At 46.0% G+C, this 22,801-nt stretch overlaps 1 protein-coding gene across 2 annotated transcripts in view; it reads left to right on the top strand.

Moving 5' to 3' along the window:
* Cul4a (cullin 4A) overlaps window positions 1-22,801 on the top strand; it is a 37,035-nt gene that overhangs the window by 12,723 nt on the left and 1,511 nt on the right. The window contains exons 4-19 of one of the 2 annotated variants that reach the window (XM_038329086.1): window positions 392-461; window positions 1,479-1,552; window positions 2,021-2,183; window positions 2,777-2,866; window positions 3,894-3,976; window positions 4,868-4,935; window positions 8,073-8,191; window positions 8,726-8,918; window positions 11,389-11,493; window positions 11,612-11,722; window positions 11,799-11,884; window positions 12,224-12,331; window positions 16,289-16,402; window positions 18,821-18,926; window positions 19,295-19,467; window positions 20,415-20,567. In XM_038329086.1, coding sequence (XP_038185014.1) covers window positions 392-461; window positions 1,479-1,552; window positions 2,021-2,183; window positions 2,777-2,866; window positions 3,894-3,976; window positions 4,868-4,935; window positions 8,073-8,191; window positions 8,726-8,918; window positions 11,389-11,493; window positions 11,612-11,722; window positions 11,799-11,884; window positions 12,224-12,331; window positions 16,289-16,402; window positions 18,821-18,926; window positions 19,295-19,467; window positions 20,415-20,567 — 1,816 coding nt within the window. Of the gene's footprint in view, window positions 1-371; window positions 462-1,478; window positions 1,553-2,020; window positions 2,184-2,776; window positions 2,867-3,893; window positions 3,977-4,867; window positions 4,936-8,072; window positions 8,192-8,725; window positions 8,919-11,388; window positions 11,494-11,611; window positions 11,723-11,798; window positions 11,885-12,223; window positions 12,332-16,288; window positions 16,403-18,820; window positions 18,927-19,294; window positions 19,468-20,414; window positions 20,568-22,801 lie in introns of both variants that reach the window. The other variant, XM_038329087.1, reaches the window with a different exon arrangement.

Here is a 22,801-nt window from a genome sequence, read left to right as displayed (position 1 = left end):
TTACTACAAAAGGAAATGAGGTGATAGTGGGCAGAGGCTAGGAACCCACTCATGGTTTGGGAGCTGCAGGTCTTTTTGTAAACTGGCTTATAAGCCTGAGTGTTTCCTAGAGACTGGAAGTCCAAGACCCAGGCACGAGTAGACTCCTTCTGATAAAAGCTTTCTGCTTAGTAGAGAGTGAGGTCTCTTTGATTCCTCTTGGTACTATGGTTTTCACTGCGGATTTAGAGAACACAAGTGTTTAGACTATAGTGTGACTTACACTAGATAATAGTGTAATAGTCATACTTTCCATGTTACTAGAAGGACATCTGGGAAGGGTAATGAGATTGAAAGTTGTAAAAAAATGGAACGGACTGGTGTGTTTGAAGTTTCCTTAGCAGGTCCGCACAGACTCACTAGACAGCGTTTTATTTCTAAAGAAGATTAACACATGCTGGCAAGACCACTGCAGACAAATGGTAAGTTTGCAGCCCTTCACCAGCCCTGCTTCTCCATCCTGGGTGCTATTAGTAATGCCTGTGTTGGCTCACTCACACCTGCCTTAACCTGCCTTTCCACCAATTTAAGGCCTGAGCTCAGGGGCCCTTCACTACAATTGAGCAGGAAAGTAGGGTGGGGAGGGTGCTGGCCAGCTCTTCCTCCAGGTCAGCAGTCAGTGTGTGCTCGTAGAAAGAGGCGCCTTAAGTTCTCAAAGGCAACTCCAGGTGTCTAACTGCAGTTTGGCCTGGGTTCCAGCCCCTCGCTGTAGTTGGATGGCAGAAGCTTAGGCTGTGGTGGTGTCTAACTTGTCTTCACACATGTGAGCTTTTGTGTGGCCCAGCTGCTGGCTTCTTCAGGAAGCCTGAGTGCTTGCTTTCTAGAGATGAGGAGCAGGTGAGAAGCATTTGAGCCATGTGGATGTGAAAACAACAATGTCTATTAGGGACGGTGTTCTCAAATGTCAGCAGTCTCTGCAGAAAGTGGAATCAGTCCCAGCTGGTAAATGCAGGGCTTCAACAGCAAGGGTAGAAAGGACAGCTCACTGCCTGCGCTTTTGCTGTCCTTGCAACAGAGCACATTCTGAAGCCTGAGCCTCAGGACCATGTAGCAAGATTTAACTTAGGAAATTTAAGCCAGGAAGGGGGGTCCTGCATGTGTCTGTAACATTTAGGAAGTAAACAGGACCAAGAAAGACTAGTTTAGTACATAGCCATTCAGAGAGCATCGTTGTGTCGTCCGTTGGGAGATAATTACATTTCAAAGATCGTTGAGGTTAAATGCTTTAAAATTCCTGTATTCTGGGCTGAAAAATACCAGAAGAGAAGTTAAATTTATAAAACTTGGGGACTTGATGTGTGAGGGCTTTCCATCAAGAAGTGATTGTTACATTCAAGACAGCTAATGTAAGGACGGTCCGGAAAGTCTGATCTCAAGTGGTCGGTGCATGGCTGAGCATGGGAACGGGGGTGTGAGTGCTGCTCCTTTCTGGTCTTCAGATCATGATCAGAAGCATCTTCCTGTTTCTGGATCGCACCTATGTCCTCCAGAACTCCATGCTGCCTTCTATCTGGTGAGTGCCCTCCTGGTCTGACAAGCCCTGCTGCCTTCTCTCGGGTGGAGTGACCCTTCCCAAATCTCCTAAGACACCAGCTGAGGAGTAGAGAGGAGGTTGCTGGGAACAGTGCAGGAAAAAGGAAGGGATCCAGAGGGAGCAGATGCAGTGGTGGTTCCACAGCCTTGACACCTTTGTGGCTTGCCCAAGAAGAATGGTGAGCCATGGGTCAGAGACAGCAGATTCACACAAAAGCAATCGATTGTTGGGCACCTGTGTGACATGTATCTCCTTACCTCCTCGGGGTGGTTAGCTTGACCTATCCAGGAAATAACCTCATTTAGGGTAGAGACTCTGTCATCCTGGACTAGAGGCCTTTCCAAGCTCTGGGTATAAACAGCAAATAGCAGTTTGGGGAAGGTGCATGTGAAGCTTCTGGAGTATCCAAGGCTGACCTGAAGCCTTGCTCTGCTTTCTGCCTGTCAGGGACATGGGCCTAGAGCTGTTCAGGAACCACATCATCAGCGACAGAATGGTGCAGAGTAAGACCATTGATGGGATCCTGCTGCTCATTGGGCGTGAGAGAAGCGGTGAGGCCGTGGACAGGAGCCTGCTCCGGAGTCTGCTGAGCATGCTCTCAGATCTCCAGGTGAGGCTTTGGTCTTGAGTGTGTGAGAGCCACTGCAGGTGCCTGCCACAAAGTAAGCACAGGCTCCATAAAGTATGAGTTGAAGATACGGTTATGTAGTCCTTAAGGAGAGAATGCCTGAAGCTAGCACCACACTACACTAGGAGCCACGGAGGAAAAGATTGATAAGCATGGCTGTATAAAAATGTTAGTTTCAGCCGGGCGGTGGTGGCGCATGCCTTTAATTCCAGCACTCTGGAAGCAGAGGCAGGCGATCTCTGTGAGTTCAAGACCAGCCTGGTCTACAAGAGCTAATTCCAGGACAAAGCTCCAAAGCTACAGAGAAACCCTGCCTTGAGAAACAAAAAAACAAAAAAAAAAAGTTTCTATGGAAAATATACCATAAACAAAGGTAAAATCAATTGTCAAGGTACAAAGGCAAGAAACATTAGTGTTGAGCAGGTAGGGCCCTGGCCTGGCAGGAAAAGTTTTCCAAAGATCAGTGGCACATGATGACCACAAGCTGCAGCCTGCTGACTGAAAAAGGGGGAGCCCTTAGTGCTTGAAAAGGCAGGCTCCTGCATGAAGCACATCAGTAACTGCTCATTCCCTAGGTATATAAAGACTCGTTTGAACTGAAGTTCTTGGAAGAGACTAACTGTCTGTATGCTGCAGAAGGCCAGAGGCTGATGCAAGACAGGGAGGTGAGATGTGTGACCAACTGTCTTTGCTTTAACCCCCTCAGGGAGCCATTCACAAGGATTGCACTCTTTCCTGTGTACACATTTATTAGAGTCCTCTCAAGTCCTCAGGGATGGACTGCTTGCTGTAGAAGTTCATTCCTTTCCCTTAGGAGATTTGTCCTTTTATTTTTCCCTCCCCCCGCCAAATAGTTTCTGGAATAGCAAAGGAGCACATGTCTAAGCAAGAGGATAAAGTATAAATCCTAAATATGGAAGACAAATAATTAAGAATCAAAATTTTTCATCTATGTAAAGCACTGGTAAAGAATTATCTCCAAGCCAGTGCACATCTTTAAGCCCTTGGGAGGCAGAGGCAGGTGGACTTCTGTAAGTCCGAAGCCAGCCTGGTCTACAAGTAAGTTCCAGGACAATCAAAGCTACACAGAGAAATCCTGTCTCAAAAAAAAAAAAAAAAAAAAAAAAAAAAAAAAAAAAAAAAAAAAATTCTCTCCAAAAATGCATGTGTAATAAATAATACATGTGATATTGCATATGTAATGCCAGTATTACCCTACCCTGTTGGGCAGCTTCCGAGGTCCTGGAGTTAAGTCCTGAAGGGAGCCCTGAGCACAGACACAGTAACCTGCTCCTTGTAAGGTGGCCCAGCCTGTCAGAGCAGAATTTAGCTGCAGCAGTGCTAGCAGGTGCCAGCCCTGAGGACTATTCACCCCAGACAACTGACATCTGTTTGCAGTCTGGCACAGGGGAGTTCTCACCTCTGACAGCTTCCTGTGTGGGTGCCAGGTTGCCAGTAGGCTTTGGGCTTTCTACCCAGATACTACTAGTGACTCACCCTATGGGCCCTAACTTTAGAGGTGGCTCCCAGCCTGCTGGTTGTCACTCACATAGCCTCTCATCCTGCCCAGCCCTGGTCATCTAGTAATAATCGACTTGAAGGTGTTCACTGCTTTTTCAATTCTATGAGGAAATCTTTTTATCAATAATGTGAGAAATCTCTTGTCATTGATGTATTAATTTTTTTTGGAAGGTTCCAGAATATCTTAACCATGTGAGTAAGCGTCTAGAAGAGGAAGCAGACCGAGTGATCACTTACTTAGACCACAGCACACAGTAAGCACTGTCCTTAGATCCGTTTCAGTTTCTCACAGGCCACATACTTTCTTGCTCCATATTGAAAGAGGTGGGCGGTGGTGGCTCATACCTTTATCCCAGCACTCCGGAGGCAGAGGCAGGCGGATCTCTGAGGTACCTCAAACTCTAGTCAGGAGACCATGCTTTGCTTATGATCCGTCTGTGCCCAACAATTATAAACTGTATTTCTTACCACATGCTGTCGCGAGTGGCCTGGTCAAGGACAGTGACACCCTTAGCATCTGAGTGCTTTGTTTACCTGATAGAACTTCACTGAATATGAGACTCTTCACTTAGGAGCTTTTTGTTTTTAAAGATTTATTTTTATTACCTTAATTGTGTGCAGTATGTGGGTATATGCTTGTGAATACTGGTGCCTGAGGAGTCCATGGGTCTTGGATCCCCTAGAGCTGGGGGTTATAGGTGATTATGAGCCACCTATAACCTGATGTGATCACATCACACCACCTGATGTGAGTGCTGGGTACTGACTTCTGCAAGAGCAGTGCACACGCTTAACTACATCATCTCCGTCCCCTAGTTACAAGGTTGTATTAGATGTATTATATGGCCATAATTCTTATGATACAGTACATTTCCCCCCTCTTTTCATTCATCTTTTTCCTCTAGATTTTGGGTTGATGAGCAGCTTGGGCTATATATTGAGATCCTGTCTCATGAAAGAAAAAAAAAAGAAATGAAATCTGGCTCTAGAATTGTCAGCACAGGCACAGTTCATAGTTGACGTGATGAAAAGCTTATCTGTTAGCCCTCTGTCGTCTTGGCTGTAGGCTGTCTGTTGTTACTTAACTTTCCCCTTTGATAGATGACCAGTTCTCTGCTGCTGATACTTTCTGGTTTTCTTTATAGGAAACCCTTGATTGCCTGTGTGGAGAAACAACTATTAGGAGAACATTTGACTGCAATTCTGCAGAAAGGTAGATTTTCCCATGTGTAAATTTAAACTAAATTCTATCTTTAACTTGTGAAACTCTGGAAGCATTGTTCATAACTTCTAGAATTGTTATTTTGTGGGATGAACTATTAAGACTCTTGTTTAATGGATGTGCTAGCCCTCAAGAGGCATAAGTAGTTAAGAGAGCTGGGATCATGTGTGTGCACCACCACACCTGGCTTGTAATTTGGACCTTTCTTAAAAACTAAACATTAAAGAGCTGTATGCTGGTGGTTCTCAGCCCTGCTTGGCGAACTAAACCACCTTGGAAGGTTTTTTATTTGTCAAGTAGTTGTTCCTACTATGGGGCGCCATAATGTCTAATGGTTGGCATGTGAAACAGCTCACCAGTTTTTTGTAAACTGTACACTGGGTTACCGTGAACATACCCAGGATGGTTTAATTGGAGAGTGATGGACTTGGATTGATAGCTCTGTTATCTTCAGAATAGCTGTAGGAGCGACTCTGAATACAACTTCAGGTTTTCACTTATGGCTGAGGGTTTATAAATATGCCTTTCTTATAGTTTGTCTTTAGAAGGGATTCTACCACTTTGCACAGAATATTAAGGCCATAAAGCAGTGGATTTCTCTCCTTCACAGTGAGCTTGCTTCTCTGGAAATGGTAATAAACACAGCCGCTCTTTTGTAACACTTGAATGCCACTGCAACTATTGTTCTCTGTCACCATCTAAAAGTCATTTAGCTGTGATGGGAAACTAGCTCCTCCCTTGAGCTTTGAGGGTCTGCAGGTTTAGTTTTGAGAAAGCACCACTCCTGCCCACATCTGTTCTGTTTGGAAATATTAGCCTGGCATAGTGGTTCATGCCTTTACACCCAGCACTCAGGAGGCAGAAGCAGACAGAAAGCTCTGTGAGATGGAGGCCAGCCTGGTCTATGTGGTTTCAGGCTAGCCAAGACTACACTGTGAGAGTCTGCCTTTAAAATGTTTTTTTAAAAAATGTATTTGATAGTTTTGTCCACTCAAAGTCTAGTAACAGTGTCCAGTATGATTGCAATGAGCACCTTCAGTGTGGGCAATGTGACTTCTGAGTAACTGTCTTCACTAAAAGGAAACTAAAGAGCTGTGTGAAGAATGTTTAATTCCAAGTCAAAGACAGGAAGCACAGAAGAGAGCCTCAGCACCCTAGAATAAGACATTTGGTCACTGGCATCCCTGAGTGGCCTTAGAGCCACCAACACACCCTTGCTAGGAGGACAGTGCAGAACCTGCAGCAGAACCACACAGTGGACTGAATTCAGTTTGTGTACTTAAAATCTGTGAGTTTAGAATGGCATAGAAAAGAATTTTTAAAAATTAAAAGGAATAATTTTAAGAAAAAGAGACAGGAAAAGTGGCACAAGGAGCAGTCGGGAGCACTTACTGCCACTCAGGACCAGGGTTCTCTGCCCAGTGCACATGATAGACAGCTTACAACCTCCTGTAGCTCAAGTTTCCGGGGACTCAACCTAACTCTTTTTCTGGTTTCTTAAGGCCCCCGAACTCATGTGAGTACATATGCACATACATGTAAATATATTTTACGAGAAAAAGACAAGTAATAGAAATTTTCATAAATTGTCTCAGTGCGTGCTTTGATAAGCTAAATTGTTGCAAGGAAATGGTAAACTATACTTGTAAAAACTTATCCTAAATTTCACTAGGGGGCTGTGGAGATGTCTTAGTTGATCACGTGCTTGCCGTGCAAGCATGACTTCCTGAGCTTGGATTCCCAGGATCCACATTTAAAAGCTCGGCAGGCGTCGCAGCACTGGTGGCAGAGACAGGACGGCCAGGATAGCAAATCGGTGAGCGCCAGGGCCAGTGAGAGACTCTGTTGAACAGTGAAAAGCAAAGCAAAACAAAGATGGAGGATAATAGAGGAAGACACCAACATCAATCTCTGGCCCCCTAAGGAACGCCTGCAGATAGTGCACAAATACATGAAACATACACAATTAGAAACATTCTGAAAAGTAAAAGGCCCTTAAACTTTTTTTAAGACATCATTTAGGACTCCTGGCAGATATTTTACAAAAAGCTAAATAAAGCTTATTTGTGTGTTTAGCTCAGAAGTAATCTTGAGACATGGCAAGCAGCAAGACCTCTGGCTTAGACCAGGGACTGTCTCCACACACCTTGACCCTGTGTGTGTAGGCACCCAGGTCTACAGGTAGCTTCTCTGGCCTCTGCAGGTACTGCTCAAACTTGGTGCATATGTTTATACACAGGCAAAATGCTCATATAATATGAAACAATAAAATTATAAGACCTAAATAGCTGAATAAAAATTCTAAAATTCCATGTCTTACAATTTATTATGTGAATCAAACTAAAAACTTAAAACTGAACCAGTTTTAGTTTATATTTATTTTACTTTATGTATATGAGTGCTTAGCTTACATATATGTATATGCACCACATGTATGCAATATCCACAGTGGTCAGAAGAGGGTGGAGGTCAGAAAAGAGCATCAGATAATCCTAGAACTGGAGTTAGACATGGTTGTGAGCCACCATGTGGACTAGAAGCTGAGCCTGGGTCCTCTGTAAGAACAGCAAGTGCTTTTACATGCTGAGCCATCTCTCCAGCCCCTGAACCAATCTTTTAAGAATAAATGTTTTTTTCTGACTAATAAACAAAACCTCAGATAATTTGCATTGTGAATTTTGCGAGGGGTGGGGGTTCGAGACAGGGTTTCTCTTGTGTAGCAGTTCTAACTGTCCTAAAACTTGCTCTGTAGACCAGGCTGGCCTCAAACTCAGAGATCCACCTGCCTCTGCCACCCCAGTGCTGGGATTAAAGGCGTGTGCCACCACTGGCTGGCATCATTGTAAATTTTTCAGGGCAAATACTTGTCAAAATATTTTTTTGGCTCAGTGCTTTTGTTAAGGAATTTGTAAAATGAGAAACTAAATAATACATTCCTAATGTACTCAGAAAATGAGATCCACCTATATGAGCCGCCTCAGGCAAGTGACCAGACAGGCATGCCGCTGTGTCAGGTGTGTGCTCCAAGTCTGCAAGCCATGTGCTGCCCGTGTGGTGTGAACTATACTGTGTTCACTCCCAAATGCTGCCTTCCTCCTGTGACCTGCTCTTGCTCTGCACACTGCTAGGGCTCGACCACCTGCTGGATGAGAACAGGGTTCCTGACCTCACCCAGATGTACCAGCTGTTCAGCCGGGTGAAAGGGGGTCAGCACGCTCTGCTGCAGCACTGGAGCGAGTACATCAAGGTACACACCAGCTTACACACTATACCCTGCAGAAGCACGTGAACTACTGAGAGGCGCCATCTGTTCGCCTGTCTTCCACATGACCTGATGAATGTTTTCTTCAGCTAAATCCACTTTTCTAAGGTGATGGCCACTGTCCAGGTGGACACCAGCAGTGTAGTGACAACAGCTCTGCACCCCTTCATGTAAACACTTGTTTCTGCTGCAATAGCGTATCCGGTGTGTCTGTTTATCAGTCGTGACTCTGCCCACTGGGAACCGATACACTCTGTACAGCAGTTTGCTCTGCCTACTGCTATTTCTAAGCCCAGTTTAAGACTCGTGGCCCCAGTTCCTACCTCTGGGTTCCAGGCATTGTGTCTCTCACGTGCCAGTACACAGCACCACTCATCATCTTCAGGATGCGTGCCAGGCCCCACCTGCCCAAAGGGACGCACACGTAGAGAGGGTACTGCCATCATGTTGTGAGACAGCAAAAGATACTCTTTGGCTTCCTAAGCCTGTTGCTGACTTGGTTATATTTTGTGTCTGTAGACCTTCGGGACAACCATTGTCATCAATCCTGAGAAAGATAAAGACATGGTTCAAGACCTGCTGGACTTTAAGGACAAAGTAGACCATGTGGTGGAAGTGTGCTTCCAGAGGAATGAGCGCTTTATCAACCTGATGAAGGAATCCTTTGAGACGTTCATCAACAAGAGACCAAACAAGCCTGCAGAACTCATTGGTAGCAAACAGTCCTAGATGCTTTTCCTTTGTTACATTTAAAAGGTGTATTTTATATTGTATATGTGTGTACATGTGTGTTCCAACTCAAGTGGAAGTCGGAGGGCTTTCAGGAGTCCTTGCACCATATGGGTTGTGGGGACTAGTCTCAGTTTGGCTATGGGCACCTTTACCCACTGAGCCATCATGCTAGCCTTTTTAGGTGCGTTTTAAATATAAAAGTGCCAGGTGTGGGCATATATGCCTTTAACCTGTGCATTCTCCAGGTGGTAAGCAGGTGAATCTCTATGAGTTCAAGGCTAGCCTGGTCTACATAGCAAGTTCCAGACCATGCATGGCCACATGATGAGACCTTGTCTCAAAAAAAAAAAAAAGAGCCAGGCAATGGTTGGTGTCACACCATGCCTGTAATCCCAGCACTTGGGAGGCAGAGGCAGGTGAATCTCTGAGCCTGGTCTACAGAGCTAGTTTTAGGACAGGCTCCAAAGCTACAGAGAAACCCTGTCTTGAAAAACCAAAAAAAAAAAAAAAAGGGAAAATGAAGGCTGACCATGGTTATACACACCTCACTGATCCTAACACTTAGGTGGCAAAAGCAGGTAGATTGCTATGAGTTTGAGGCCAGCCTGGTCCACATAGAGAGTTTCAGAGCAGCCAGGGCTACATAATGAAACCCTATCTCAAAAGAAACCAAAAAACAAACCATACATAGATAGATAGATAGATAGATAGATAGATAGATAGATAGATAGATAGATAGATGGGTGGGTGGGTGGGTGGGTGGGTGGGTGGGTGGGTGGGTGGGTGGGTGGGTGGGTAGGTAGGTAGATGGGTAGATAAATGATAAATGAGTGAAGGAAAAGAACCTCAAATATTTTTCCCAACCACTTTGAGCACTTTGACAGAGTCCAAACCTTGTCAGGATGTATATGTTGAGCGGTATTCATGTGTGCACAGTTGTACATCCATGAGGGAATGTGTCATAGGGATTGAGCCAAGAGCTGAAGTTTTGCATCTGAGAGGCAAGGTGAGAGGGTTAGTGAGTCAGGGCTTCTTGATTCAGGGCTCTGAGCTGCCCTGTAAAAGTCAGGGTTGATTCTTGTCCCGACTTTAAGAATCCCTGAGCAGCTGTGTTTAGGGTGAGGCCTTTGTGTGGGGTCAGTGAGGTCATCGGCCTCTGGATAATGCGGTGCTCTTTAGTCTGCTCCACATCAAACAGGATGAAATGAGAGCTCAGGTAAGACCGTCGTAATCGCCGCCCTGTGTAGTTGTCTCACTACTCACCCCAGTTAGTAAAAGCGTGACTGACTTCATAGGAGAAAGGCCGAAAGGTGATACAAGCAAACAGGAGTGTAAGCACAGAGCAGCTCTCAGCTGTGTGCACATGGGCAGAATATTCCACAGGAGAACTGATAGGGACTGAGGAGGCGAATCAGTGGGCAAAGTGTCTCCTACGCAAGCATGAGGACCTGGGGACCTGAGTTCAGACCTTAGCACCCATGTAGACACAGCCATGGTGGTGTCTGTAACCCCAGTGAAGGGGAGGAAAGACAGACAGACTCTCCCCACCCCCAGGATCTCATTAGCCAGCCAGCCTACCCTAGCTATTGAGCTTCAGGGTTAGTGACAGACCATGTCTCAAAAAGTAAGTTAGAGACTGGTGGTGGTGGCACGTACCCTTAATCCCAGCATTTAGGAGACAGAGTGAGTTTGAAGCCAGCCTGGTCTACAGAGTGAGTTCCAGGACAGCCAGAGATACACAGAGAAACCCTGTCTCAGTAAAACAAAACAAACAAACAAATAATCAGTCTGGAGGGGCTGGAAAGATGGACTGGTGGTTGGGAGCACCTGTTCTTCCAGGATTCAGATGCCAGGACATAGTTTGTAATTCAAGCTTCTCCTGCCAATACTGGCAAAGACATACACCCACACATGAATAAAATAAATAAATTTTTAATAATAAAAAATAAAAATTCACCAGGTTGTGGTAGCTTACTTACACTTTTAATTCTGGCACTTAGGAGGCAGAGGCAGGCAGATCTCTGTGAGTTCAAGACCAGCCTGGTCTACAGAATGAGTTCCAGAACAGCTACAGCTACACAAACCCTGTCTCAAAAAAAAAAAAAAAAAAACCAAACAAAAAATTTTTAATCTGAAATTGACTAAAAAAGAATTCTTTTGCTTTTTAAGTCTGTGGATTTGTTAATGGCCTGGAAAGATACATTCTCGTTACCTTGAGACCACCTGTTTTAAAATGTCCATTTGCTTCTTTTCCTACAGTGGTGGTGTTTTGGGAAAGTTCTAGAATGCCCAGTTGTTACTGGGAGATCGAAAAGAGCTGTTTGGGGTTTTTTCTGTTTGTTTTTCTTTTTTGCGGTGGTGGTGTGCGATGGCACCCAGGGCCATACCAGCAGTATCTCTCCTGCTTTGACCCCACAGCGGTTTTCTGATTGGAATTCTTGCCTTTCCAGCCAAACATGTTGATTCAAAGTTACGAGCAGGCAACAAAGAAGCAACAGACGAAGAGCTGGAGAGGATCCTGGACAAGATCATGATCCTGTTCCGTTTCATCCATGGTGAGATGTGGCCGGATGAACACGCTGACCTGTGCTCAGGAGGAGCGGAGCTTTCTGGCAGTGCAGCACAGCATGTAAACTGGCTATCTCAAGTCATGGTTTTCCTCTGTTTGCGCAGGTAAAGATGTCTTTGAAGCATTTTATAAGAAAGATTTAGCAAAAAGGCTGCTGGTGGGCAAGAGCGCATCGGTGGATGCAGAGAAGTCCATGCTGTCTAAGCTCAAGCACGGTGAGCTCAGGGTGGGCCGGCTCGCGGGCGGGCACCACGCACAGCTCTTTCTCACCCACTCCTTCACATGTCGCAGAGTGTGGAGCTGCCTTCACCAGCAAGCTGGAGGGCATGTTCAAGGACATGGAGCTGTCCAAAGACATCATGGTCCACTTCAAGCAAGTGAGTTGTTTCTTCAGTGAGGCTGGCTCAGTGGGTCTGACGGGCTGAGGTAGATCCATATGTGAAACTGTTTCTAAAATTATATCAATTCCAGGCTGGGCATGGTGGCACATACCTTTAACCCAGCACTTAGGAGATAGAAGCAGGCAGATCTCTCAGTTTGAAGCCAGTTCTACATGGTTAACTACGGTTTCTACATAGTTAAATTTCAAAATAGCTAGGGCTATATAGACTATGTTTCAATTAAAAAAAGATACATAATTTTATACACACACCATTTCTTCTTCAATGCATTAAGTATCTACCTACTTATTGTGTCTTGGATATCTTTATTTTTAGCATATGCAGAACCAAAGTGCACCAGGCCCCATTGACCTCACGGTGAACATCCTCACCATGGGCTACTGGCCCACATACACACCCATGGAAGTGCACCTCCCTCCAGAGGTGAGTGATCAGCTGCTACGCAAGCCCACTAAGGCCAGACCTGTTCTGTGGCCCCTGGAAAGTGGTGTTTGACAGTGACCTCTTCAGTCATGGTCAGAGGCACCTGTCCTCCTTTTCTTTATCACAAGGGCACTTGTGAAAATGACAGCTCGCCTGACTGCTCTCTGCTTTTCACCAGTCTGGTCTGGTGTTTAGGGCCTTACATATTGACTTGAAGTGTTGTGGAGAACCTGAAGTGGATCATGGAGTTGTAGGCTCCGTGAGGCTAAAATCCAACATGGCCACACCATGCCCAGAGAAGGAGGAGTGGGTAGACCTCCTGAGTGACTCTGTCTTCATCACAAAGGGTGAGGACCTTTCCAGAGGACAGGGACTCAGAGGCTGCAGAGACCCAGGCAGCAAGCGTGAGGCTGGGCCTTCTAGGACCAGTTCAGAGCTCTCTTCTGAAACCCTTCTCAGTTCTAAGACAGTTTGTTTCTCTGGTTTCCTTATTTGGACCCCACTGATCTCTATAGCCTTCTCTGTTTGTCTCCATCTCTGTCCTATGTGTCCTCACCTCACACCAAGTGAACAGCAGCCTTGCAGCTCAGCATGCAGCTAGCATGTCTCCTTCCCCTTGGCTCTGCACAGTGCCCCATGCTTCCATCTTCCTCCACTGAACGTGACTAGACCAACTGCTGGCCAGTTCTCCTGCTACCCGAGTGCTGCCTGCCCCACCACTTGCCGTAGACTTCAACCACTGGGCTCATGTTTGTTTTGTTTTCAGGCTTTTTTGTGCCTGAGCAAAATCTCTTCCAGAAAACCCCGTGTTGCCTCCACCCTGGTAGCTGTTCTTGGTCACACCCGCTGGGAATCACCTTCCCTTCTACCTAGCAGCCTCCCAGAACACTGCAAGTGCTTTCACTTGTTCTGAAATTGTCCAGACTTACAGAAAGTCCACACGGTGGTTCCTGGAATATCTGTACTTAGCATTGGCTATGTCGATGGCATATCTTTCCTGTTCAGTGGGGTGTGTGGTGTTTGCCTTCCCTGCCTCAGTGCAGGCCTCCCAGAATTGGCCCCAAGCACTTCATATTAGAAAATGCTCACTGGTAGGAGTCCCTCCTCCAAGCTTTATCTCAAGTGTGTCCTATAATTGCTGTGGTTAATCTGAGTTGTCAGCATGATTGGACTGAGGACTAATTTCAGCTAGTGGAGCTTGCCTCTGGGTATGTCTGTGAGGACTTTTCTAGAGAGATTCTGACCTGTTTTAGTCAGTTAATGGATTCAAATGCAAAGAAGCTTGTGGATCTGCGGAGTGCCGCTACTGGAGGAAGCAGGCACGCCCTACTCCACTCCCCTTGTCACTTCTCCCTGATTCTGGCCACTCCTCTGTCACACCCTTCCTCCAGGTCCTTTCCACCATGCCGTGGCCCTAAAAGTGACAGTGCCACAAACTGGACTGAAAGTGCCCCAAATGAGCACTTCCTAATTCTTTTTCTGAGGCATTTGTCACAACAGTGAACACTGACTCACAGTGTTGTGGTGCCCTCGAGCCCAGGGTCTACAGGCAGAGCCACAACTTGGGCTCTGGATCAATGTCCTGCAAGTGCTGCTCAGGTGTCTTGTGATTTTGGGCTCCTTCGGCCTCTGTTAGTGTTTCACATCTATGAACAGTAACTGTGAACTGTGCTCTCATCTCCCTGTCTGAATCAGTCTCCTCGGATGCATTGGGGCTGGTTGTCCAGTTCCATCTGTTTAGAAGCTGACATTCTTCTATAATAGAGGTCTCTATTCTCCATTTTATATATGAGTTTTTAGTTCTATCACTAAACTTGGGGCTTCTTACTTACTTAAATGCCCACATTATCCCAGATCTCTCAGCTGGCTCCTCATTGTCTTTGGGTACATTTTTGTTTTCTTGCAAAAGATGTTGGAACTTTACCTGTTTTTTTTTTTTTTTTTTTTTTTTTTTTTTTTTGGTTTTTCGAGACAGGGTTTCCCTGTAGTTTCTAGAGCCTGTCCTGGAACTAGCTCTTGTAGACCAGGCTGGCCTCGAACTCAGAGATCCGCCTGCCTCTGCCTCCTGAGTGCTGGGATTAAAGGCGTGCGCCACCACCGCCCGGCCCTAATACTGTATTTTTATCAACCGTGACAAAATACACCTTCACAGACTTTTTCATCTCAGAGTGGCATGTTAAACAGGTGGTAACCAAAGATAACTGAAGGTGATCACCTCTTCCCCTTGGGCTGCAGTCAATATCTGCTTTCTCTGACTTGCTTGTCCTTGTCCCATGTTTTGGGGCTCATACGTGATGTGCACATTGGTGTTGGCATTACTCCCTAGTTCAGAATTCCTCATGCTACATTGTGTGTTGGTGCTTATTCCTCTTTCGGCTCTGTGTACGGGCAGCTTGCTCAGCTGTTCATTTAATGATGGGCTCCAGGTTCTTTCTGTCTTTGGAGAATGATGTGACTATGAAGATGGGTATACAGATTTGTTTTGGTTTTTGAGACAGGATTTCTCTGTGTAATAGCCTTAGCTGTCCAGGAATAAGCTCTTATAAACCAGGCTGGCCTCAAACTCACAGAGATCCGCCTGCCTCTGCCTCCTGAGTGCTGGGATTAAAGGCGTGTGCCACCACCACCCAGAGTGTACAGATTTTTATGTGAACACCTGTGGTCACTTTTGGGCAAATAACTGGAACAGACTTCCAGGCTTGAGTTGCAAATAACTGGAACAGACTTCCAGGCATGAGTTGTTCTGCTTTTAATTGAGGAGCAGCTTGTTCCTCCTCACCAGCCTTTCCTCTCCTTTCTGCCATCCCCACAGTAGGGGAGTCGTGGTGCCCACCTGGTGTGATTAGTATTTCCCCAATGGTGATGCTAGGCATCTTTCCATGTGTGTTGACATTTGTGAGTCTTTGGGAACTGTCTATTCAACTCCTCTTTTCGTTGTCTGTTTTTGTTTTGTTTTGTTTTTTGTTGTCTTGTTTTGTTCTTTCGTTTTTGTTTCTGTAGACGGTTTCTCTGTGTAGCCTGTTTTTGTTATTTAAGAGCTCATCACATATGCTTGCTAGGTGCTTGACTCTCATCAGATGTGTGATGAGAGAGCTCTCTTTTTACTTTCTTGAAAGTATCTGTCTTAGTCTGTTTTCTATAGTTGCAGCAGAATTCCCAAAACTGGGAATTTAATTCTAAAGGCTGGGAAGGCTCAAAGGGCTCCCTGTGATAAGGGCATCCATTAGAGAAGGGGCTCAGGAGAGGTAGCCATGCTGCTTGTGGTTCCTAGCCTGCGCTCACTCCTTGTTGCCCATGAAGTCATTCAGCATGTGCTCTGTGTGCACTTGTGAGGTCCATGCTGGTCACCTTTTGTCACTGTGACAGTCCTTGAGAGAAACCACTTACAGCCCGTGGTCAAGACAGGATCATCACAGCAGCAGAAGCCTTCAGGGTCAAAGAGGAGGCCAGGGATAGGACATACTTTCAAAGGCATATCCCCGGTGACCTATTTCCTCCAAACAGAACCCACCTCTGAGTTTCCAGAACTTTCCAATGGTGTTAAATTACTAATTCATTAATGAGTTTAAATTCCTTGTGGCTCAATTGCTTTCCAAAGTCTGTCAGCTAGCAGCCAAGCCTGGAGCACATGAGCCCCCACGGGACATTTCAATACAAACGATAATAGCGTATGACACCAGCCTTAGCCAGAGGGAGAGGAAAGTTGCTGGGCTACAGGCACCATTTGACTCAGGTGGCCACGTGGACTTCAGCAGGAGTGGGTGAAGCCTGAGTGCCAAGCACCAAAGCAGACAAAAGCCAGATGTCATAGGAAACTCCACAGTCTCGGGCCTGTGGGTATTATCACAGGTAGTAGAATATAGAAAATAAGGGTCAGAATCTAGAATCGCCTTCTCGGTTCAGCGGTGCAGGTCTGGAAGCTCAGTTTGCTCAATCTCGTGTCTCTTGGCTTGGCAGATGGTCAGACTTCAGGAAGTATTCAAGACGTTCTATCTGGGCAAGCACAGTGGCCGGAAGCTCCAGTGGCAGACAACTCTGGGACATGCTGTGTTGAAGGCGGAGTTTAAGGAGGTCAGTTCTTTATCCACTACTCCTGTTTCTTCCCCTCTGCCAATATGTTAGGAGAATTTTCAGGTTATTCTTGAACTTTCATAGCAGTGAAAGGCAAGATTTTTTTTTTTTTTTTTCAGTATGATGTAGCACTAGCTTTTTTTGGTCAATAAAAATAACAAGTAAAGGGTTAATACTCTACTTAACAAAAATCAATTGTAAATTAATCATTAGAAAATTATTTACCAGGGTTGGGTAATGAATCAGAAGATAAGGTGATCTTGCTGCACAATCATGAGTGCCTGAATCCCTAGCACTCACATAAAAAAACAGGTATGGGCCGGGCGGTGGTGGCGCACGCCTTTAATCCCAGCACTCGGGAGGCAGAGGCAGACCGATCTCTGTGAGTTCAAGGCCAGCCTGGTCTACAAGAGCTAGTTCCAGGACAGGCTCCAAAGCCACAGAGAAACCCTGTCTCGAAAAACCAAAAAAAAAAAAAAAAAAAAAACAAAAAACAAAAAACAGGTATGGGTGTTAGCAAGATGCCTCCGCTGGTAAAGTCACCTGACACCAAGACACAACCAGAGTGATTCCCAAGGACCCACATGGTAGATAGAGGGAAACAACTCCCACAAGCTGTCCCCTGACCTCCATGAATGCACCATGACAGGTACCTACACACACACACAAAACAAGATTACTTAAAACATCTGTAATAGGCATGGCTCTGCTCACCTATAACCTATGCAGTAGATGTGCAGAGACAGGAGGATTACAGGGACTTGCTGGCCATCAGCCTCACTGAAAAACAGATCCAAGTTCAGCAAGAGACACTGTCTCAAGAGAAAAGGATGGAAAGCAACAGAGTAGGACACTCAACGTCCTCCTCTGGCCTCTGCGTGCACACCAGCACATGTTTACACACCATACATGCAATCATTAAAAGAGCAGTGGGTGTGAAAAGGCAGCTGTATAAGCATACCTGAAACCCAGTGTGGTGAAAATGTGCTCCGGTTACAGATTAAAACACAGTGGGGTGTGGCAGAAGCCAGGATGCTGATGGATACTAGAGAGGTCCAGCAAGTGCAGCTGCCAGAGGAACCTGAGCATGATACTACACATAGTGTCATGGAGAGTGGCATGCAGAAGTCTGATCATACAGATCAAAACCCCAGATTACCCACTTTTTACTGCCTTAGTTCCAGTTCTAAGAAGCAACCTGGTTTGGCGTGCCTGTGTGTGTGCCTGCATGCATGCGAGAGGCCAAGGGGGTCAGATACACTGAAACTGACTGCAGGCAGTTCTGGTCCCATACAAGAGTAGAGCGCTCCACTGCTGAGCCCTCTCCGGCTGCTCTGTCTTTCTGTTAGCTGTTCCTTCTTCCTCCTGTTGTAAAGTGCCAAGCAAATGAACACGTTTTGTCATATGCCAAGAACCCAAGAGGGGAATATTTCAAGATTTCCACATCCTCTCTTCTCAAGTCACTTCCACTAGAGCTGGAGTCCTTCCTAAGGCATTTCACAGGGCAGGCGGTAAGAATGCTCTCTGCCATGACCAGCTGTCACATAAAAAGTGAGCAGACGTGGGCTGTGTGAGTATACCAAAGACATGTCACCAAGCAGTATGTGGGAGAAAGCCTTCATGTTCATATCTAACTTTAATATATAAATCATGTATCCTTAAGTGTGTCAAGGTGAATACTCAAAGTTCCTAACATTGTGTTACTGTATGGGTATCACATACCTCTTCTGCAAGGTCTTAACAAAGTCCAGTTCTGCCACTTGTGTCTTTGCTTTCTGGCTGTAGTAAGGAGCTGACCTCTGCAGACAGCATATAGCTTTCTGCTCGTATGAATCAGGGCTATGGCGCCCGGCATTGCTGCTCCCCCAAATCCCCTTCCTGTCCTTTGCCTCCTTACAGAAGTGCTAGATCCTATGGTACTGGCTGACACGTGTACAGTGGGCCATTCTAGATAGAAAAAGAGACAGTGGCACATCCTAAAGCAGAGTCTGCCCTCCACAGAGCAGCTGAGCAGAGGAGATGGTGCTGACTGAGCACTCTCTCCATGTGTTTGAACACGGTGGTGAGCATTCTGCAGGCCTTTCTTTCCTATGTCGTCATCCACCTTCCCGTCTGGAAAATCATGTTAAAATGCAGAGAGCAATGAACACACAGCAGACTAGACTGGCCTCCAGCTCAGGATCCCCGCCTCAGCCTCCCACTGCTGGCTTACAGGCATCACCGTGTCCAGCTCCAAGACAAGAATTTTTAAGTGTAATACCCAATAATCATTTCATTCTTTTCTAATCAGTAATATAGTTTCTTCTTACATGGTGACTGTTAGTAAGTTCTGAATCCCCAAAACAGTGCATACACAGCAGCCTGCTGTAACTCACAGAGTGTCCAGGCAGCCTCTGTGATGGCTCTGTTTTCTTACAGGGGAAGAAGGAGTTTCAGGTGTCCCTCTTCCAGACATTGGTGCTGCTCATGTTCAACGAAGGGGACGGATTCAGCTTTGAAGAAATAAAAATGGCCACCGGCATAGGTAGGAAGATTCCTTAGGACTTTTTGCTTTTGTTTTGTTTGTTTGTTTGTTTGCTTTTGGAAGTAAGATCTTACACTGGCACCTTGGCTATCCCAGAACTCAAAGAATTTCACCTACTTGTGCCTCCCAAGTTCTGGGATTAAAGGTGTGCACCACCACGCCTGGCTCTTAATACCACTGTGTTAATTAAAAAGAGGAAGTAGACTGGTGGTGTAGCTCAGAGGCAGAGTGCTTTCCTGGCATGCACAGGGCCCTGTGTTCCTACAGCATCGCTGGGGGAAATGAAGAGAAGGTGCAGACTCAGCGGTCACACCATGGTTTCTCATTGTCAAGACTCTTGGTGACATCTGCCTCCTTTCCTCCCTCAGAGGACAGTGAGCTGAGAAGAACACTGCAGTCTCTGGCCTGTGGGAAAGCGCGGGTGCTGATTAAAAGTCCCAAAGGAAAGGAGGTGGAAGATGGAGATAAGTTCATTTTCAATGGAGACTTCAAACACAAGTTGTTCAGAATAAAGATCAATCAGATCCAGATGAAGGAAACTGTAAGTGCCAGCTTTCTCTTCTTCCATGGTCTCACCATGGGATCCTTCTAGTAATGTCTTTACTGCTAGAGGCCAGGGCGTCTGTCTGAATCTGCGCAGAAGCAGGGGTTTGGAGTAGTGTCCCCTCGTGTAGCTCTCATTAACTTTGTTATCAGTAGAAGCCAAGAAATCTGTTTAACTGCTGTGCCTATATGAGAAATCATACCTTCCTATATCAAATGCCAGCACAGAAGAAGCACATGGCATTGCCCAGAATTAGTGCCTGCCCTCTGCTCTGCCTGGCACACCTGTCCATGCTGTCTGTGGAGGAAGGAGGAGGAACCCTACAAAACTACAGACCACAGAAGCAGCAATTCCAATAGGGAGCAGGCTTGACACAAGCTTGAGACCAAAACTGTCAGCCCTTCTGACCTGAAACTACACACCCAGTGGGTTCTAATGGCCTCCTCATTTCTAGAAATGCTTAGTCTAAGTTGCCGTATGAGGAGACTTCTTGTGAAGTATGGGGGGACATGCAAAACAACTTTAGTTAATGATCACTTCTCTCCCATAGACAATTATTGTGTCATTCATCCTGAGGCTTTCAATTTGCTGGACAGAAAATATACTCAAATTACCTAATAATGCAGTATAAGGCGGCTAGAGAAATGTCTCAGTGGTTAAGAACAATGGTCGCTCTTTCAGAGGACCTGAGTCCCCAGTGTCCACATGGTGCTCACAACTGTCCTGAGCTGCCAGGGAGGGAGCCTCTATTACAGACCTTCTTTTCCAAGGGTTAGTTTTAGAGTTGTACACTGTGAGAAGCTGAGCTTCATAGAACAAATGAAAATGTAACAAAGCAGAACGCCTCTAAAGCCTGCCTTAGTCTGCGTCAAAACCAGGTTTGTCAGTGCAAAGCAACACCAGAGCGTCTTCACACTCCTCTCATTGTTTCTTCTTTTGTCCAGGTTGAAGAACAAGTTAGCACCACAGAGAGAGTATTCCAGGACAGACAGTACCAGATCGACGCTGCCATCGTCAGGATAATGAAAATGAGGAAAACTCTTGGTCATAACCTTCTAGTTTCTGAATTGTACAATCAGCTAAAATTTCCAGTAAAGGTAAGTTCTGTCAGCACAGTTGGATGTTAGGTTGATGATACCAAGGGGTCTGTGTGAGCAGAGCTAGCACACATGATAGCAAGGCCTCTGTGCAGATCTGACCCAGCGGCACCCTGGAAACCAGAGACTCAGCTCCTCTAAGCAGACTGCATGCTTGAGCTTTCGGGAGGGCGTGGAGGTTCTTCCCTAAGTGTGGCAGTAAGTTGCTCCCCGGACCCCTGTGGCAATGGCGTTGGTAACTCCCTAGGCCCCTGTGGTAGCAGTGCTGATAGCTGCTGGATTTCACATTCACAAGCTACATAGCGTTTCCTACTTAAGAGATGGAAGTCAGCCTCAGGCTTGTTCCTCTTTCTTGTTCTAGAACTAAGCTCTGAGGTTCTGTAAGTTATGAAATGCAGATGAGCTAGGGGAGCATTACAAAAATGCACCATAAAATATGGCCTAAAGTACATTGTCAGCTCTGAAGGAATTGAACTCTCAGGACCTCTGACCTTCAGCAACTGGAAGTTCCCTGGTTGTGTGACACCCAAGTTGGTTGTCTTTATCAGGGGGTCACACTGAGACAGACTGATTAGTCAGTGCCTCAAGGACGGGTACAGCAGTGCCTGGCCCCTCCCTTCCATGATGATTGGTGCACAGCCCATGCAATACTGTTGTTGTTTCCTACCTAAAGCCAGGGCGTGTTTGTCCCTTTGCAAAGGAAGTGACCTGGTGATTAAGTATAAAGTGTATCGTGCAGCTGGGCAAAGCTCTAGCCACCATGCTTATGTAGCTAATTGTATGTTCAGCCACATCTTGTAAAATGCATGGCCTGCCACTGAATCTGCTGTTTAAAAAATGATGCTCCCCATGGCAGAAGGCCCTTGCTGCCAAGTGCTGACTGATTTGCTTCCCACTGCAGCAGAAGTGGAGGCAGGTGCCTTTGGGCAGAGACATTTTAAGGCTGTGGACTCAGCTCTGGTTTCAGTCATGCACAGAGACTGAATTCTTTTTTGGTTTATAGAGACAGGGTTTCTCTGTAGCTTGGGAGCCTGTCCTGGAACTCACTTGGAAAGCCAGGCTGGCCTCGAACTCACAGAGATCCGCCTGCTTCTGCCTCCTGAGTGCTGGAATTAAAGGCGTGCGCCACCACCACCACCTGGCCAAGATTGAATTCTTTGACTGGCATGGTGGTACACATCTTTAATCCCAGCACTCAGGGGTAAGAACAGGCAGATCTCTGTGAATTAGAGTCTAGCCTGCTCTACATAGTGAGTTGCAGGACAGCCAGTGCTACATAGACCCTGTCTTACAAAACAAAACAAGAAAGGCAGGGCGGGGTGTTTGTGGCTGGTCACCTACTTTCTAATCACATGGCGAGTTAAAGCAGTGAGACGAGGCTGTCGTGATGTTTGTCTAGTGACAATGACAGATACATTTGCAATAACTTAGCAGAACACTCAAAATTGTGACTGTCCCATGTAGCCTATCTGGTGAATCTGGAATGATAGGAATGTGTTACAAAGTTTGAGGATGGCTAGAGGTGGTGCACGTCTATAGTCCTTACCTTGGGGAGGCTAAGACAAGAAGATTAAAACAAGCCTGGGCTACCAGAGTGAGTTCAAGGTCAGCATGGGAAGTAGAGCAAACCCTGTCTTAGAATCTCAGTAGGACCAACAAGATTGGTGGGTAAAGGCGTCTGTCACAGAGCCTGACAACCTGGTGTGATCACGGAAACCCGTATGGTAGAAGAAGAGAGTTAAGTACCACGGGCTGTCTTCTGACCTCCCCACGGGTGTCATGGCATGTGCCCACACTCTTTTACACACAAAAGGAATAAGTATAACAATTTTTTTTTTAATAATAGCAGCAAGCTAGATAGTAGTGGTGCATGCCTTTAATTCCAGCACTCGGGAGGCAAAGGCAGGAGAATCTCTGTGAGTTTGAGGCCAGCCTGGTCTACAGAACTAGTTCCAGGACAGCTGGGACTACACAGAGGAAAAAAAAATGCCAATAATAATTACAGCAAAATTGCAAAATAAGAATGTCCCACTAGAACATTGATCAGAGTTTCCTTCCAAACATGTGAGAGCATGCTACATGTAGGATTTGCCCTGTTTTATAATATGCTCATGGAAGGAGGTGAGGGAGCCAGGTGCAGTCACCCCTGTGCAAACATTTGTTCAGAACACGATGCTAACACGATCATTTTGTAATTTTTATGTATGCCTGTTGTAGAGTTGCTTGTTTCTGTT

This window comes from Arvicola amphibius, chromosome 4 (genome assembly GCF_903992535.2).
Source record: "Arvicola amphibius chromosome 4, mArvAmp1.2, whole genome shotgun sequence".
Taxonomy (NCBI): Eukaryota; Metazoa; Chordata; class Mammalia; order Rodentia; family Cricetidae; genus Arvicola; species Arvicola amphibius.
The sequence above is the reverse complement of the archived record's forward strand: the minus strand, read 5'-3'. Positions and strand labels throughout refer to the sequence as shown.